The sequence below is a fragment of the Vigna unguiculata genome, chromosome 8, assembly GCF_004118075.2.
Source record: "Vigna unguiculata cultivar IT97K-499-35 chromosome 8, ASM411807v1, whole genome shotgun sequence".
Lineage (NCBI taxonomy): Eukaryota > Viridiplantae > Streptophyta > Magnoliopsida > Fabales > Fabaceae > Vigna > Vigna unguiculata.
In genome coordinates, this window is record NC_040286.1 from 3,933,691 (window position 1) to 3,953,816 (window position 20,126).

The window sequence follows — 20,126 nt, forward strand, 5'->3', positions numbered from 1 at the left end:
TGAACCAGATTCCTATCTTCTTGTCGTTCTGTTGACACAGGCTAAGATTAAGTCGTGTTCAGGTTTGTCCATTTTATTTGTGTGTTTTGTGGTTTTTTTTGGGCTGATCTTGCTGTTAATTTAGGACGGTGGCCAGTCTCAATATCTAATTCCTGGAATGGTTCAAAGCTCTTTATGGGTGAAGAATGTGTTGAGTTAGTTCGATTCAGGGAGCAATGGATAGAGTATGTTTTGTTATATTTTAGACATTGTGTTTAACATATATTGTATTATAATCATTTAAATTTTCTACTTATAGACGTTTTGGCAATGAAGTTAATTCGAGTCAAGAGTGTAGCCAATTGAGTTCACCATCTCAGTATAGTGAACATGAGAAATTTATGTATAAAGTTGTTGTGCGTACGATATCTGAAATTACATGTATGAAAGAGGTAATCAGTAAGTTATTCTGGGTTTTTGTAACATTTTTGTTGAATTTATTATTTATTTGTTGATATAAGTTTGTTTTGTTTTTTAATAGGAACAATATTGTGTTACCGTTGCAAATACTATAAAGTTTAATTTAGGTAATGATGGATGATGTTATCCAGTATGCAATAGTTGCAGGAAGAAGACTGATGAAGTAAGTCCTTTTAAGTGTGTTCTCTGTGGGTTTGATAATGAAAAACATGGAATTAGGTTTGTATTTATATTTTAGATATTTTTCATGTTTACATCAGTATTATGTTATTAAATAACTAAATCTTTTTGTTTCAGATATAAGTTAGAATTACAGGTTACAGATGGAGACAGTTACACAAATTTTGTAATGTGGGATCAAGACTGTACTAACTTGATTGGTGTATCAGCTCTTGAATTGATGAATAAGATGATTGAGGTGCTATTAGTTTGTTTGTCAATTGTTTCACTAAATGGATGTGTAAGATTGCATTTTATTTGTTTTAGGATGGTGAAGATGATCCCAAATGTTTTCCAGAGGATTTAGATGCTTTGCTAGGATGTACTCTTGCTTTTAAGGTTAGAGTTCAACCAAGTAACAGATCTTCGTCTGTAATGAAAGCTTCGACCAATCCTGAAACTATTGCTTCAATTAGAAGTAAACTTGATCCTAAGATGGTAGGTTGATATGTTGTACCAAGAGAATTTATGTGTTTTGACTTATCCTTCATAGCATGATTTTTTTACTATTATTCATATGTAGATTAAGGACAGCAGTGATGAAGGTACATGTGATTCGAGTACCGAAGCAAACTCCAAGGGCGGACCCGAAATAGAGGAGGTCATTCTCTTGATTATGATTTAGTTGTTTTTCCTTTTTATTGATTTTGTGATGTAATAACTTAGTTTGAGATTATGTATTTAGTACTTTGATTTTCAATGACAAGATAAAGGAACTAAAGCAGCAGGTATATGCGTTTGGAATAAGCAACCAAAAACAATTGGGTCTATTAAAAGTGCACCTCATGGGATAAAGGTATATGTAATATCCAATTTTTTTACTTTCTTAATTGTAGATTTTTACAGTTTACATTTCGGTGAATGATAGCCCAAAGAGTCGAGGCCCAAGGTTATATGTGGTCCCAATACGCAATCTCAAACAATTGCTCTGAATATAAGTGGTCGTCATACAAAATAGGTACGTCTAATTTGTAAAATTTTGTACTTCTTTCATAATTATAAATTTATTCAAATTTGTTGAATGAATTTGACAGATTGAAGAGTCAAGTCCCACAGTTGTATGTGTTTCCACAAAGCAATCCAAATCATCTAATGGATCCACAAACAAATCAAAGTCTAGTGGTTCCACTAAAAGTGCATGCCATACAGGAAAGGTATGTAGAGTTTAAACTCATTGTATACTTAATTTTGATAGTACTATTGATTTGAAGTAAGGATTTTATGTTTAAAATCGTAGAACAAAGAAATCATTGGACAGACAGGTTTTGATCAAAATACAAAAGTTGATATGTGCATGGTAATATATAATCTCTTCTTATGTTAGTTTTACATGTTTTTTTAATCCACAAAATAAATATAATAAAAAATTGTTTGGAATGTGCAGTTGACTTTGAGTGGATCCGCAGATCATGATCCTTATATTGACTTCTGTGTTACCCCTACCAAGGAACTGTTGTTCGACTTTGAGGTTGATTGCGACCATCTGGATGATATTCCAAGTGCAGAATTTTCTAGGTCCAAAACTAAAAAGCGGATGAAACAGGAGAAGCTGTAAGGTTGACCAGTAAAGTTTGTAAATATATATGGATTTTGATGTCGTGGTGATCAAAGTTGCTGATGGTGTCTTGTATTTTGGAAATCATTATCATATTAATGGTTTTATCTAGATTTGGATTTTGGGACAGTTGTTTATTTTTAGTATACCATCGTTGTAATATTTTATCCACGAACTATGTTTACCAAATAATATGTTTACCAACTATATTATTATGTAAATGATATTATTTACTATTGCACATCAAAATTCTAAGTTCCGTTCAGAATTTAACTATTATGTTTGAAATGTGTTTACGTTATTTCTTCGTATATTCAAATTGATATTCAATCAGCTTAATCGTTTAAGCCTGTGTGAATTTATTGTTCTAATTTCCCACGCACATTCAATATATTATACTATTTGTTGTGTAGAAGGTCGAACTATGGTTATAACATTATTGTATGCATGAAGAGGTTCAAAATATAAGAATAAGCAAGGTAATTACAGATAGAATTAGTAGTAAATAAGAATTCTATAGACCGACAAATTAGATGTTTATATATATATAAATATATAACGATAACCAACATTTGTTAACAGATATATATCAAAAAGATTGTTGTTCTTCTGATGGACCTATGAAATACTATTGTGGTTAATTGTTGGACAAAACAAAGTACCAAATACAAAGGTTATACTTTTATCTCCATTACATAGATAAAATTCGATTGTTCCTTATCTACACCAAGTCTGATTATGGTTCCTTCCTTTAATTTGTTCTGCTTGCAGAATTCTTTCCACCCACAACTTAAGTAGCATTCTTTGTTCGTTCTTCCAGATCTTCGAATTGTACAAGGCCAACAATCACCTTCAGAATTGACCAATATGTATCGTGTCCTCTTCTTAACAAGAGCTTTTGCTGCAAATTCGGATTCCAAGTACTGAAAGAAAATCAAGTCCGTAGTTATAATTAGAACACATGAAAATACATTACACTATAACATCTAAGGTCAAAAATCATATACCAGTGATGATGATTTGGTATCATTCTCAGATAAGCATTTGGCCATTGAGTAGTAAAAATCTGCAGGGTCATAGTCTCCGAGATGTGTATCATGGTTACTAACGCTGACCACTTGAGGAGCATAATTAATTTCAATTCCCTCAGATGAAAAAAGCCTAAATAAAAACGTATTTCTGTCAACATAACTCATATGTATGATTTTGTTTTCCTTGACGTTGAAATATTCAGCCATCTCTAACACCCCTTTCTGTAGAATCAAGTCTCCATTTACCGACTTGTGTATACCAACATCATGTTTCTTCTGACGTGGATCAATTAGTTGAATGTTGTCATAGTCCAATTCATGTGCCCAAAAAATAACAAAGGCATATTCCAACTTAATGCATGTCTGCACCAGTTTAAAAGTATAATTAATAACTAGCTTAAGAAACCAAGATGAACTTATGAATCTTAAAATAATACCTGAGGCAGCAATAGTTCGGATTTAAAGCAAGTGAAAAACCTCGAAGAAGACAAGGGTCGTTGGGGATTAGGAACCAGTCTCGGAGCAGGATAGTCTATTTCCTTCATAGCCAAACTGAAAATACGAATCTGAAAGTAACGGTGTCCACAGTATAGTATCCCCAACCAGTATAGATCATCCAATTTATAAAAATTTGAAATTTCCCGTGCTATACGAAAGCTTCGATTTTGCATGAAAGACTCTTCAAATTCAACCATAAGATAGTTTCCTACCGGATCACGAAAGTAGTTTGTCCCCATCTCCATATGTTGTCCCCAGTAGTCAAAGAAAGTTTCATCAAAACGAACGAACTCCTACCCAACAGTTTCGAAACGAAAAGAAGTCATTTTTTTTATTCATCTTTAGAAAGAACCAAAGTATTACATATAGCAAGCAAGGATTTTTTTAGAAAAAATCTATGTATTTACGGTGTAGAAGATGATAACTTGATGAAAGTTTGAATCTTTACCAGAAATCTAACAATAATCATGAACAAAAATTAAATCATAAGTTCAATACTTACCCATGTTGGAAATACCAAGTGGAGTGAACTCTGGAACCAATTCTTGAAGGAATACCATCTTGTAGGATTGTTTTGGTTTGCCTCAGAAGTCGACATTTGAGAAAATTTGGTTGGTGAAGTTCGAAAGTTTTTTGGACAACTTGAAAATTTGGTTGGTGCATAAATGAATAGTAACATACTATATATAACTCTGAAACAACTTGAAACTCATCAAATGGAAGGTTCTACGCCAACCATCATTACTTTTTAACTTAATTATAAAAATTATTTAAAGAAACAAAACCTTCATTAATAGATGTAGACATTTAGATGAATGAAGTACATGTAGAATGACTTTTAGGGGTTGAACTGCCCCATCCTATACAATCAATCATTTCGATAATAAAGGATTAAATGCAATAAACTAAACAAATAAAATTAATTTGGCGCGCAATTTATATTTTCGCTCATCTAAAAGTTTGCTAAGATATTTTGTTTCAAAGCTTCAAGTATATCAAAGACTTAAACTTAGAAGAGTTATAGGAAAACCAAAATCCAAAAATCAATTATATTAAGTTTCGGGTACAATGTGTTGTTGTATTATTATTATTTTTATTTGTATATCATTGTTACATGCTTTGTGTTCTTCTAATGGACTGGGAGAAGTTTTTAATTCGTCAATGTTAAAACAAATATTGTGTTTGGCTTGAAATACGATATGCAATACAAATGTGTACAATGATTTTGTATGAACAATAATATTATTTGTCACAATTGTTTCAATAATAGTTTGATGATGGAGTCCAATGCATCTTGCGCAAATGCAAGACTGAAAAGAAAGATGATGCTCAAAGAAAAGAAAATGAAAAGGAATCATAGAGAACTACATGATGACGATCATCGAAGGAAAAGGAACTGTACACCACTGTCTGATATTACAATGATCGATTTCTTCAATTAGTAAGATTTTATATAGTACCTATAATTTTTATTATTCTTATATTGTACTTCATTTAGTAAGAGTATATTTGAATATACACAGTGTACGCAGACATTGGAGATCCAATATTCATATGCAGGGAATGCAAGGCCTACATGTGGTACGAGGAAAGGATTAAAAAGACCAGGAGATGTGTAAGTCCGACTTTCCATTTGTGTTGTAGTAATGGTAAAGTTCAACTACCAATTCTAAAAGAGCCACAAATTTTTTTGCAACGTCTGTTATTTGACAATGAATCCAAAGAAAGCAAGAATTATCAAAGTCATATTAGGACATACAATATGATGTTTGCCTTTACATCTCCTGGAGCTAAAGTTGACAGAACTTTTAATAATGGAAAAGGACCGCCCAATTTAAGAATCCAAGGTCAATCTTGTCATAGAATAGGGAGCCTTTTACCAGTACCCGGTGGACTTCCAAAGTTTGCCCAACTATATATTTACGACACCGAAAATGAAGTTCAAAATAGAATGGAATCATTAAGGCACATGAAAAGTTTCTTCTATTGAACTTAAACGAAGCTGAACAAGTACTTATATTAGCTCTTACTCTTTGCAGGAATCAAGATAATATCGATTTGGAAATTGTCAGCAAATTAAAAAAGATGCTCGATGAGTTCAATGTTCATGCTAAATCATTTAGAATGGCAAGGGACAGATATAGGAACCAACCATTTGATGATTTGAAATTGAGACTTATTGTAGACAGGACAAAGGATGGAAGGATATACAATGTTCCTAATGTTTCAGAAGTTGCAGCCCTTATTGTTGGAGATGTTGATACTGCTTCAGGTAGAGACATCATAATGGAAAAGCAATCCGGCAAATTACAAAGAATAAATGAATTGCACACAAGCTACCTAGGGTTTCAATATCCTTTACTATTTCCATATGGGGAAGATGGATATAGACATGATGTCAATCATCGTGATAGACCAGGAATCAACCAGAAAAGAAATAGATTGACAATTAGGGAGTGGTTTTGTTTCAGGTTGCAAACAAGACACTCAGAAGCATTAACTTTGGTTACATCTAGACGACTTTTTCAACAATTCATTGTTGATGGATATACAATGATGGAATCCGAAAGATTGTCGTTCATTAAATATAATCAATCTAAGTTAAGGGTTGATAAATATAATAACATCTGTCAAGCCTCAGGTAGTTCAAAAAGCCAAGGATCACAACAAGGAAAGAGGGTTGTTCTTCCTTCATCTTTTATTGGTAGCAGAAGATTTATGGACCAACTGTATTTTGATGGAATGACAATTTGTAGTTATATGGGATTTCCAGATCTCTTCATAACTTTCACATGCAATCCTAAATGGCCAGAAATTACTAGAGCATTGAAAAAGTTAAAGTTATCCTCAACCGATCGTCCTGATATAGTTTCAAGGGTCTTCAAGATTAAATTCGAACAACTTCTCATAGATCTAACCAAAAATCATTTATTGGGCCGAACTATTGCATGTAAGTTATCCATTCTATGAATAATGATATAATTCTATTATACTAACTGTTCTGTGATTATTTTGTAGTCATGTATATTATAGAATTTCAAAAGCGCGGCCTACCTCATGCACACTTGCTCATCTTTTTGCATCCGAGCAGTAAATACCTAACTCCTGATGATATTGACAAAATCATTTCTACTGAAATCCCGTGTCCAATTACATGTTCTGAACTACATCAATGTGTTCTAGATCACATGATACACGGTCCTTGTGGTACTATAAACAAATCCTTGCCTTGCATGAAAAATGGAAAATGCTCGCGCCTATATCCAAAAAACTTTCAGAACACCACCAGTGTATCAGAAGATGGATATCCACATTATCGTAAAAGGAACGATTCATTAACTGTGACAAAGAATGGTGTTTTCCTTGATAACCGTTCTGTGGTTCCTTATAACCTTGAACTACTTTTTAAGTACCAAGCACATATAAATGTTGAATGGTATAATCGCAGTACTTCGATCAAGTACTTATTTAAGTATATCAACAAAGGTTACGACAGAATAACGACTGCCATAGTTCCACAACAGAACGAAGCAAATTTGAATACACAACTAGTAGATGAAATCAAACAATATCTGGACTGTAGATACGTATCTCCATGCGAGGCATGTTGGAGAATATTTTCGTTCCCCATTCATGGACGAAATCTAGCAGTAGAAAGGTTATTTTTTCATCTACCGGGAGAACAGACAGTGTACTTTAAGGATGATGACGAAATGGATGATATTGTGGGAAAATCAACAGTTTCAGAATCAATGTTTACAGGTTGGATGAAATGTAATAAGAAATATGCAGAAGCCAGAAAGCTAACATATGCTGAATTCGTTTCCAAATTTGTTTATGTAAAGAAAGATAGATGTTGGAAACCAAGGAAAACAGGAAATACTATTGGAAGGCTAATTTGGGTACCTCTAAGTACTGGTGAAGTGTTTTATCTTAGAAGAATGCTAACACATGTAAAAGGTGCAACATCGTACATAGATATCAGAACAGTTAACAATGTAACATATTCTACATTTAGAGAAGCTTGCTTAGCTCTAGGAATTTTAACAGATGATACAAAATATGTTGAAGCTATAAGAGAAGCAAAAGATTGGGGTTTCGGACATTATCTTAGAAAACTATTCGTTACTATATTGTTGTCGAATAGTGTTAATCATCCAGAAGATCTATGGAACAAAACATGGGAGTGGCTTGCAGGTGGAATTTTGTATTGCGAGAGAAATATTTCCGGAATTGAAGGTTATATCTATTTTGTTTATTTGCACATGAATTGGGTTACGAGATTGTCTCTTCCAAAGTAATAAGATATTCTATAAATTATTTGTACGCAGATTTAACCATTGGAACAAAAATGCTCTAAAATCTGACTTTGATCGAGATAGAAAAATTGCTTGAAGATAATAGAAGCAGTTTAAAATTCTTCCCAACCATGCCATACCCAAATGATTTTGTTGTCCAAAATTGTGGAAATAGGCTTATTTATGCAGAACTGAATTATAACATTGCTGAGCAACGAGAATTGTTCCAATCCAACTTAAGATCAATGACAGGTTCAGAAGCTATGTTCTTTCTTATTGTATTACTTTAAACGAAAATGACATTATTTAACAACTGTCATAACAATTCCTTTCAGGTGAACAAAAGCAAATTTTTGAAAAGATTAGTAAGGTCGTTCTAAATAAACAAGGAGGAGTATTCTTTCTATATGGATATGGTGGAACTGGAAAAACTTTCATGTGGAGAACACTGTCAGCAGCATTTCGTTCTGAAGGAAAAATTGTATTGACAGTTGCTTCAAGTGGAATAGCTTCTCTATTACTACTAGGAGGACGAACAACACATTCTAAATTTAAGATACCAGTACCAACATTAGATAATTCAGTTTGTAATATCGAACAAGGATTTGAAGCTTCAGAGTTGTTAAAGAAAGTTGAACTTATTATTTGGGACGAAGCTCCAATGGCACACAAATATTGTTTTGAAGCATTAGATAGAACTTTGAATGACATAATGAGTGGTATGACGAAAGAGAATGCTGTTTTTGGTGGAAAAGTGATAGTATTCGGAGGTGACTTTAGGCAAATCCTTCTTGTTATCCCTGGAGGTAGCAGGTCCGATATTGTAAATTCCACAATTAATTCATCTTATCTTTGGGATCACTGTGAAGTTCTAACATTGACAAAAAATATGTGTCTGCTACAACGAGGTTTACAAAGTAGTACTGCATCCGAGATTCAGGAATTCTCGGATTGGATTGTTAAAATTGGTGATGGTAAGTAAGAAGAACCAAATGACGGTTTAGTAGAAGTCGAAATACCCAAAGAATTTCTGATTTCAGAGTTCAATGATCCGATAGAGGCAATTGTGAATACAACATATCCAGATTTAATTCACAAGTACACAGAAGAATCATTTTTGCAGAGCAGAGCAATATTAGCAAGTAGAATTGAGATTGTCAATCAAATCAATGAATACATGCTATCACTAATTCCAGATATGCCAATGGAAGTCATGAATTTATAATGGTACATGTTGGTATGATCGGTATTAATAATAGTCTTATTTATATATCTAACAATTGTTCACAGGAGAAGAAAAAGAATATCTTAGCTCTGATTCAGTGGATGAATCCACTTCAAGTGATGCTTATAGCAATATCACCTCTGAGTTTCTAAATTCACTTAGTATGTCTGGACTTCCTAATCATAAGATCAAACTAAAGATTGGAGTACCTATAATGCTTTTGAGAAACTTGGACCAAGCTACAGGATTATGCAATGGAAGCAGATTGATCGTGACCAGACTTGCAAACCATGTCATAGGTGCTAAATTGATAACAGGTAACAAGGATGGACAAGAAATTTATATTCCTCGAATGTCAATGTCTCCGTCCTAGTCCCCATGGCCATTTAAGCTAATTAGAAAGCAATTTCCCATTATGCTCTCATATGCAATGACAATAAACAAATCTCAAGGACAGTCACTAGGTTTTGTCGGATTGTATTTGCTGACACCCGTATTTAGCCACGGTCAGCTCTACGTTGTAGTTTCTAGAGTTCAAAGTAAATCTGGATTAAAGATATTAATCCATGACAATGACAACAAAAGATGCAGCAAAACAACAAATGTTGTTTACAAAGAAGTCTTCCAAAATGTATAACTTAGCAATCTTTTGTTATTAACTACAAAATATTTTATCCAGTAGTGTTTAGCAATATGATATAGTATTAAACATTGTAGCAGAAACTTACTTTATTTGGACATACATCCAAGTAGGCCAATCATGCGTGAAACATCTACCCATGCTAGATGCCGAAAGTTAGAAATCACGATATCAATTCCCAGAAATGAAATATCAATCTCCACGTTGTTAGATACCAGATTAAGAATTCCTGAAAACAATAAGTAAATAAATATCACAGAAACAAATTTGGTATACACTTGATGTGCTAAATCCAATAACGATCGACAAAGTAGGTAATTATCTTATTCATGAATATTTAAAGACAAATTTACAAATTTTTCATTGTCCCCAAATTCATAGCCAAATCACAGTGATGGAGGAGTAATTCTTACCCAGATCGATCCATACTTTGTTCTCTGGTCCCATTTCTGCTTTGTTCATACAAGCTGAATGACATGAATGACTGTAGGAAGTAATGTCGAAACCACGAAGCTTTACCATTGCTTTGTACCATTACTCCACATATGCAAAGCTGTATTTAAGACAAAACCAACTCATCCACCAACTCATCCTTAATTTAACTAACAACACCACAATAATTGATTTATGCACCTCCATTACATAACAACGTCACTGTAAAATATTTATATATTAATTCTGACTACATAACAGAATATCTTCAACCTAACGGCGTTATCATACCAACAGCGAAACAAAGGAATGGATTTCATGTAATTTCAAATCCGGAGATGAGTGGTGAATATAAATCTATAGGTCCCAGTATAATTGTACAAGAGTCAATTACACGGTTCCAACTAACATATTTTAGACCAATTTATGGACGAATACCAATAAAAACCATTGCCAATATGTACAAAGCAGTGGTGAATAATTCTTTGTTAAATTTTCAACATCTGTTGTAATGATAATCATATGTTTGAAAATTTTTAATACATATAGTAGGCTTATACATTTTCTTATAATTATATATTTCTACAATACGTAATGAAAAATTACTTTCAAAATGTACAAACTATTACTATTAAAATAAATTATACAAAACTTGAGTAATTGAAATTTTTTTAAACAAGTTGATTATAGTTTTGTACGTCATTGTTGAAAACAAAATAACAATTAAATTTAGATCTCATTGTTGAAAACAAAATAACAATTAATTGCTTATTAAAGACCAATTCATCATCGACTAAGGAAATTCAATAATGGATATAAAAACAAAAATATAACTACGGATAAACATATTAACAATATTGAGCACACAATATTAACACAATAAATAAAATAGTAGAGTACTTAATAAAATATATAGATGTACAGTTAAAACATGCTAAAGTATTCCAGGTGTTCAAACTACTACATTAAAACTACTACATAAGGCTTTACATTCTAAACCTTAACTACACGGATTACATTTTTCTTCTCATTGTCCATTCGAAATTGAATGATATCACCAACAACCAACAGATTATCTTTGCAAAATCTTTTCCACCCACATGTGATATAACATTCATAACAAGTTCTTCCAGTCCATTGAATTCTGCAAGGCCAGCGTCTGCAGGTTTCATTGGTAATGAAATATCTTTTCCTATCCTTATCCAAAAACTGTTTAGCAAAATTTGAGTGCAGATACTGCAACACAATGAAATTAATTTACACAAACCAGCAGACCGAAAAATCAACATCAAATTAAATACAATAAAGAATTTGCATACCAGACATGAAGATTCAACATCATATTGAGTTAGCTTCTTGGTCAGGTTATGATTTCCATTATCAAGGCCATTACCAACCACCGTATGAGTATCATTACCAGTGGAAGTATTACCATCATTGCTCAACAGTTCAGATGAAACCCTCTCATACAATATTTGTGTTCCTTCAGCCAAGAAAATCTTATAAAGGAAAACATTGTTTCCTATATAACTAAAATGTACATAAAAATTGCTATTCAAACCATAATACTTAAAGAACTCCGCGAAACTAAACAAAACAAAACAGCCATCTATATTGATGTCCACAAAGAACTCAAACTTTTTGTATAGGGGATCATACAATTCCACCTTCGAGTCCAGTTTAAGATCATCTTGACAAAACATTCAAAATTCCTCTGGCAAAACTATAAATAGCTGTTCACAAACATGAAATAAAAAACCAATATTACCCACAATATACATATGTATACAACGAAATAATAATAAACAAGTATAAAAATTGTTACCTTTGATGTATCCACCATCAGTCGAAAACATTGGAAGAACCTAGGTGAGCACGAAGGTTTACATAGTTTTCGTGATCCTGCTGAATTCCCTACAATAGGATAATGAATTTCCTTCCAGTGTACGTCAAATACTCTTAACCTAAAATATCGATCACCGCAATACAGGGTACATATATATGCAACATCATCTATACCATAAAAATCTAAAATCTGTCTTCCACCGACAAACTTCCTGTCGGCAAAAGTCTTTCCTCAAATTCAATGTTCAAAACATTTCCCCTCGGATCTGAGAAAAAATTTGTTCCTATTACCAACGTATCAGCCCATTCCAAAAAGAACCCTTCGTCAAAATCTAAAAACTCCTGAAAAACAAATTACCCAGACTTTAACGTTGATTCAAAAACCCAAAAAGAAACGATCTTTATAACAGAAACGGCTACAGGAACGAATGCATGATCATATTAAAGTCACCCAGAAATTTTACAGCGAAAAAGAAATTCAAATAACGAAACTATAAACACAAAGCTGTAGGGCACTTTTGTTAAAGCTAAAGCGTTTTGCACTTTTGTCCTCCATGTAAGCAGATGAAAATGGAAGTCTGTAGAGCACCCGATTCTTCTAATTCAGGAACGTAAAAATGAAAAACCAAAGCACTCAATGTGTACACTACACGAAACTGAAAAGCCAAATCAAATCTGCAATGCACTCTTTGTAGAGATACGAAAAGACTGTTTGAATTTTTCGGAATATGCGTTGCCGCCAAAAACCCACATATTTTTTCAACAAAGTAATTATTAATATATCTCACATATTTTCCCTTTCAACTTTTTATTATTTTGGAAACACACGACCTTTTTTTAAGTAGGTTTTTCAAAAGAGTATTTTCTTATATTTAGATTCATCTATAATTGATTCAAACATAAATTAAAACTATATCGATGAATAGAATAACAATAATATAAATACAAAATACACACAACGACAATAACAAAAAAAACAATAAAAGACCTGTGTGTCACGGGTCTCATACTAGTTGAAATTTAAGGCATAAGAACACCAGGGGCTAAAGTTACAACTTTTTTATATATCACATCTACTTATTTTTATTAAAAAAATATCTATGTGTGTATTATTTACAGATGTAATATATTTTTTTGTAATATTATAATTTATTTATAATAATATATATTTTTAATTTGACGTACATATTTTACACTTTTAACTATATGTTAAAATTAAAAAGTAAAAAGGTTGTCTAAATGTATTAAAAGTAGATACACATCTCAATTGTTTAACGTATTATAAATCATTCAAGAGTATTGTGTAATTATTTATTATTTATTATTTAATTATTGTTATTAATATAATTTTTTAAAATATATAGAAGTATCAAATATCTTTTTCCACTAGTAAATTAAAATAGAAATATACTTTATATTAAAGAATTTACAAAATTTTAATATATGTTTATCTATTTTTTAAAAGGTAGTCGCACCTTTTTCTCCAACTTGTAGGTTTTAATTTTTGTTAATATTTTAGTAAACTACTCTTTATTTTAATTTAAATTATCAAATGATAACTTTGTTATGATATAATATGTTATTTTTTATTATTTTTTTAAAACTACATAATCGTAAGATATAGATAAAGTGGTATTATAAATTGTTTATGTGTAATTTATTAGTTATTTTAAAAAGTTAAGAAAAATATTTCCGAATTAGTTTAAATTTTAATTTAGTAAATTAATATTTTGTACATAAAAAGAGAAATTTTAGGGTGGTTCCCGTAAGTGTCAGTCCAAGTTCCATTATTTACAAAATTATAACATTTATCTACATTATAAATTGCAAGGAAAAATATTGTTAGTTTTTTGAAACTTGGAAATGTTGATCAAAAGAGTCTTTAAATAATTTTATAATATAATTTATGTAATATCTCATTATATATTGATAATGTAAAACACATAGTGAAGCGAGTACATAAAAAAATATATATACAATCATCCTCTGATTAACGGTAGAAACAAAATGATTGCTATATATATTATTGTTCAAAATGTGTGGTGTAACTATCTACACATATTGTCTCTACTTCCCACCTATGCTTGACGGCATAAAAACAGTAAATTGTTTGTAGTCAATAATCCATCGAAAGTAAATAGCTTTTTTATGTTATAAATGAAGTAAAAAGAAAACGAAAAATAGTACAGGTGTGTTGTGAAAATTTTTGTGTTTGCAAAAGTTGAAAACTTGTTTGAAAAGTCTAGCACAGCTATCCATTTAATTATAATATATCTCCCAACTAATTATGAAAGAAAAAACCCGTTCATTTTTTATAATGACTGTTGACGGTGGTTTTATGTGGAAACGAAAAATAGTGGAAGTGTGTTGTCAAAAATTTTTAGCTAGCAAAACTTGAAAGACTTGTTCGACAATTCTAGCTCAGCTTCCAATTTAATTACACTATACTCCGCACTTAATTATGAGAGCAGCAACTAATTCATTTTTGGCAATGATTGTGACAGGCAAAGTTAATGGTGATTTTATGTTACGGTTCAACTTTGATGGAAACAAAAAACAAAGGAAGTGTGTTGTCAAAAATCTTTGGCTAGCAAAACTTGTTCGAAAAGTCTAGCTCATTTCCTCATTTAATTATACTATACTCCCAGCTTAATTATGACAACAACAAACATCTCATTTATGGTAATGATTGTTGAAGGCAAAGTTAGTGGTGATTTTATGTTACACTTCAACATTGATGGAAATAAAAAACAGTGGAGGTGTGTTGTAAAAAATCTTTGGTTAGAAAAACTTAAGAAAATTGTTCAAAAAATTTAGTGCAACTCCCCTTTTAGTTATATTATGTTCCCCACTTAATTGTGACAACAAGAACTAGTTCATTTTTTGTAATGACTATTGAAGGCAAAGTTAATGGTGATTTTATGTTACAATTCAACTTTGATGGAAACAAAAAACAATGAAGGTGTGTTTTAAAAATCTTTGGCTATTAAAACTTGAAAAACATGTTCAAAAAGTTTAGTGCAACACAACATTTAATTACACTCTACTCTCCACTTAATTATGATAGCATAAACCAGTTCATTTTTTGTAATGATTGTTAATGGCAAAGTTAATGGTGAGTTTATGTTATAGTTCAACTTTGATGGAAACAAAAAATAATTGAGGAGTGATGTCAAAAATCTTTGGCTACCAAAACTTGAAAAACATATTCCAAAAATCTATCGAACTCCCCACTTAATTTGATGTAAGTTTCCACTTATGCATGACAAAAGCAACCAATACAGTTTTGGTAATGAATGATTCAATCCAAGTAAATGTTTGTTTTATGTTAGAGTTGAACTGTGATGGGAACTGGAAATAATAGAGATATGTTGGGGAAAAGGTATGTCAATCGAAAATTCAAAAACTTGTTTAAAAAATGTAGCACAGCTCCCCATTTAATTACATGGTACTCATCACTTATGAATGATAACAGAAACCAATTCATTCTTGGTAAAGACAAATAAAGGCAACGTAAATGGTGTTTTTATGTTAAAGTTGAAGTTTGAAGGAAACGAAAAATAGTGGAGGTGTGTTACCAAAAATCTTGGTTTACCAAAACTTGAAGAACTTGTTCAAAAAATCTACTGCAGGTCCCCACTTAATTTAACGCAAGTCCCTATTGAAATTGTACTTCAGTTGATGCCCATTTCATTTATGTTGAAATAATTTATTTGTTTTAATTAAAATTGTTTAACTATTTTCAAACAAACTTGGTGAGTAGTGGTTTAGATATTTTGGGGAGTTGTTAAACATGGAATTGTGACCCAAGCAATTTTGTGCAGTTCCTATTAATTTGCTTTGAGTTTCAGTTTCATTTTTTTGTATTTAAAAGTCTTTCTCAATTCAATAAATCTGAGATAATACATTGCAATTTGCTCTTTGCTCTTTCTCTGTAATGTACTCCTTTGTATTCTCTCTCTTAAAATACCAACAGTCCCTAATTATGCATGATAACAACAACCACTTCATTTTTGGTAATGAATTATTCAATCCAAGTAAATGATGGTTTCATTTTATAGTTGAATTGTGATGGGAACCATAAACAATAGAGATATGTTATTGAAACGGTATGTCAACTGAAAATTCAAAAACTTGTTTAAAAATAATAAACAACAATCAACAACACATTAAAATTAGGCAGACACACTATCATATTTACCAAAACACACACACGCACACCACATTTGTAACACACCCATAATCAACCACAACAACTGAAACAGAAACCACACACACAATCACCCACGTAATAGTTGCCCACGAATCGAACGATAAAGTCCACGTACAACTCACCCACGAAAAAACCAACAACAAACGAGTGAATGCCCTAGGATATCTCAATGAAGACAAACGACGAAACGAAATAAGGGACCAAACACACAAGCACAACCACAAAACCACCAATTATCGTGGAGAATACAAACCAGATGCCCTATTTTTTCTTTTCATTTGAATCAATTTTCTCTACCAAATAACACAAGCGTTGGCGTTCCTCCGTGAAAACGAAATATTTTGGCTCCAATTACACTCGTGTGACATTTGAAAAGAAAAAATGAAAATTGAAAGTGAGGTGACACATTTGTTGTGTCAAAATTAAGTCAAAAAAAGTGTAGAAATATCATTTTCCTAAAAAATTTCGCACATTCATTTACGAAATTGGAATATACATATATGGTTCCTAGTGTTTTTATATTGTAATTATTACTCGTCCATGTCTTCATCACATTAATGCTTTTGAAGTATTTATAAGGGGTTCATATTTAGTGCTTGCATGAAGCATGTGATTTTAATTACAAAAGTTGGATGTCATTTTATTCTACCTAGTTAATTCACATATTAAGTCCATCATTTAGTCATATAATTCCTAAGTTGGCTTAAACTGTTAAAACTGTATAAGACTTATCTTATCGTAATTGATTAAATTCTTATAAATGTGTGGGACTTTTGTGGTAACCTAATATATATTTGAGCGAATTTAGTTTCATGCACAAGAACACACAATGATATATATATATATATATATATATATATATATATATATATATATATATATATATATATATATATGTTTTTTGGGTTGAATTTTCATGTATGTTCAAGGTAGTGATACTGTTGGTTTATGAAAACATAAAGAGCAATAAACCCTACAGATAATTAAAAAATTCTCAATACCCAAAGGACTAAAAGCGAAAGTGTATCTAGGAACAGTAGATAATGAATATTGGTATGTGGTCTTCCAACTGCAAAGCACCCTAAGTTTCCTCTTAGTTTTCTCTTATGATGAGGAGAAAAATAAAGGAACAAAATAATGATGTATGTGCTCTCATATGGGGACCACAACCCCTTGATGTAATGTTTGTCGGTTACTATTTTCTAAAAGTCAATATTCCTAATTTGTCCCCTTTATCAAATTATAAGAAAACAAATACAAAATGGAAATAGAAATGAGGCACGCCACTTTTAGAGGGGGCGTGATGCCATCCAACTGTAGAGATGAGTGATGAGTGTCACCATTTGAATAACAAGTTAAGGCAAGTGAAAACTCCATTCCTGGAAGGAGGAAAAGCTCACGACAATATGGTTTAACAATAAGTGTATAAACTAAAAATGATCAACCCGTTTACATGTAGTAGAACACCACTTATATAGATAGGCTTATACTAGCAAGAAAAGCTTGAAACCCTAATTTCTAAAAGCATCTCTAAAGTAGCACAAAATAGGATGGTAGTGTGCTCTCTCATGATGATTCTTGGCCAGAGTCCAAAAAGGAGACAAGGTGGTCTTCTAATAAGTCCAAAAGGAGCTTTAGGTCAAATGAGACAAAAGGTACAAAGGTGTTTTTGCTTTTTGCTTTATGCTTTTACTTTCTTCTCTCCTCCACCTAGGCTCCACCTCATCCATTCCCTCCACTCATGTTGTGCCACCTAGCCATGCTCCTTACTCCTAATTACCCTACAAAACAATTAAAGATAGATTAGCATGTTGACTTAAGTCAAGTCAACTTTAATGAACAAGTTAAACCTAGTCAAAGGTCAACTTAGGAAAATCATAATAAGGAGATAGAAAATAAAGATAGGGATGAAGGACTGGAAGTCTCCACTCTAGTCATGCTTCTTGTAATCCTTATTGGGGGAGCTTCCATGGAAACTTGTGTGGTCAAGCCTTTATCATCCTCTCCTTCTTAGAGAGAATTCAACCACAAATTCTTATACCCTACGTCAAAAGGTGAAAGATCACACACATTAAATGAATCACTTATGTTATAGCTTTAGGGTAAGTCTAACTCATAGGCATTGTTATTGATCTTCCTAATGACTTGGAAAGGGTCATCCCCTCTCGGGAGAAGCTTGGACTTCCTTTGAGTAGGGGGAACCTTTCCTTCCTCAAGTGAAGTCAAACTCAATCTCCCTCCTTGAAGATGACTTCCTTTCTCCCTTTATTTCCATCCTCTTGATGTTTCTTAACCCTTTTCTCAATAGTTTCTTTAACTTGCGCATGTAAGTCTTGGATCATCTTAACTTTGGTTTCCCCATCTTGGCAAGTCCATGCGTCATGAGTGGGGAGAGGAAGAAGATCTAAGGGGGTTAAGGGATTTAACCCATAAACAACTTCAAAAGGAAAGTGGGAAGTAGTGGAGTGCACTACCCTATTGTATGCAAACTCTATGTGAGGAAGAAGTACCTCCCACTTCCTAATGTTTTGGACTATCATGCACCTCAACATTTGTCCCAAAGTTCTATTCATCACCTCGCTTTGGCCATCATCTTGGGGGTGACAAGTAAGAAAAAATAAGTTTGGTTTCAAGCTTTCCCCACAATGTCCTCCAAAAATGGCTTAAGAACTTTGTGTCTCTATCACTCACAATGGTTCCAAGAATGCTATGTAGTCTTACAACTTTCTTAAAGAAGAGATTTGCAATGTAAGTTGCATCATCAACTTTGTGGCATGGTATGAAATGAGCCATTTTTGAAAACCTATCCACAACCACAAAGATAGAATCCCTACCCTTTATTGTCCTCGAGAGCCCTAAAACAAAGTCCAAGGAGATGTCAACCCAAGGCATGGAAGGGATGCGTAAAGGAGTGTAAAGACCATGAGGTTGGACTCCAAACTTTGCTTTCATTGATGCTATTTAATTTTTGCAATGTTAAACTACATGCTTCCTAAGGTGAGTTGACACATAACTCACTAACAACAACTTTTTATTACTTTTTTTACTGTTTTTAAGAAGTTTAGGTAAAATAGTAAACGCTTTGATTGTACTGCTATAAAATAATCAGTTGAGTCAGTCCACTTTAATTGTACTATAATAAAGATATAAAATAATTTGAAAGAACAAAATATCTTTAAGTTGATCAACTAACTAACCTACTAATCTGGCTCAAGTCAGGTTACAAATTTTTTTACCACAAAAATAAATGGTTAGGTTAACTCATTCTTAACTAAGTTCGTAGTGAGTCAACCGATGTGAATTTTGTCGACTCACTTTGACACTCCTAATCATAATTCATTATATTACAATCACATTTAAATAGAAATTAAAAGTAAATACAAATAGTAAGAAAATACAACTAATTAAAGATTGGGTTAAATATGTTTTTGGTTCCTTAACTTTCAATAAATTTTGGAATTAGTCTGTTTCAAAACTTTTGATCAATTTAGTCCTTCATCTTTCGAAATACATGAATTTAATCTTTACAATCAAATTTTGTTAGGTTGTTTTGATGTTTCGTATGCATTTTAGGATTGTATTTGAGTTGTTTATATTGTTTGACACATTTTTGCTTTAATGTTAAGTTAAATACTATTATGAAACGCGCTTGAAATGTCAAATAAACTTAACAAAATTTGATTAAAATGACTAAATCTACGTATTTCAAAA

The 20,126-nt window shown here is 32.0% G+C and overlaps 2 protein-coding genes across 2 annotated transcripts; one reads left to right on the forward strand and one right to left on the reverse strand.

Moving 5' to 3' along the window:
* Window positions 1–2,907: 2,907 nt before the first annotated feature.
* Window positions 2,908–4,322, reverse strand: LOC114194236. Its single transcript, XM_028084351.1, has 5 exons — window positions 4,265–4,322; window positions 4,211–4,217; window positions 3,702–3,816; window positions 3,241–3,627; window positions 2,908–3,156 (listed from the first exon to the last, which is right to left on the reverse strand). The coding sequence occupies exons 1-5, from the start codon at window positions 4,320–4,322 to the stop codon at window positions 2,908–2,910; spliced, it is 816 nt and encodes a 271-aa protein (XP_027940152.1).
* A 1,564-nt stretch (window positions 4,323–5,886) lies between these two features.
* On the forward strand, window positions 5,887–9,658 carry LOC114194237. Its single transcript, XM_028084352.1, has 4 exons — window positions 5,887–6,712; window positions 6,781–8,001; window positions 8,396–9,034; window positions 9,351–9,658. The coding sequence occupies exons 1-4, from the start codon at window positions 5,887–5,889 to the stop codon at window positions 9,656–9,658; spliced, it is 2,994 nt and encodes a 997-aa protein (XP_027940153.1).
* The last annotated feature ends 10,468 nt before the right edge of the window (window positions 9,659–20,126 follow it).

Coding starts and splice junctions, on each gene's coding strand:
- LOC114194236 (XM_028084351.1), bottom strand. CDS start 4,322: ATGGTATTCCTTCAAGAATTGGTTCCAGAGTTCACTCCACTTGGTATT. Junction 3,628..3,701: donor CCGAACTATTGCTGCCTCAG/GTATTATTTTAA, acceptor AAACTGGTGCAG/ACATGCATTAAGTTGGAATA. Junction 3,157..3,240: donor ATACCAAATCATCATCACTG/GTATATGATTTT, acceptor ATTTTCTTTCAG/TACTTGGAATCCGAATTTGC.
- LOC114194237 (XM_028084352.1), top strand. CDS start 5,887: ATGGCAAGGGACAGATATAGGAACCAACCATTTGATGATTTGAAATTG. Junction 8,002..8,395: donor AAATATTTCCGGAATTGAAG/GTTATATCTATT, acceptor AATTCCTTTCAG/GTGAACAAAAGCAAATTTTT. Junction 9,035..9,350: donor GATTGTTAAAATTGGTGATG/GTAAGTAAGAAG, acceptor AATTGTTCACAG/GAGAAGAAAAAGAATATCTT.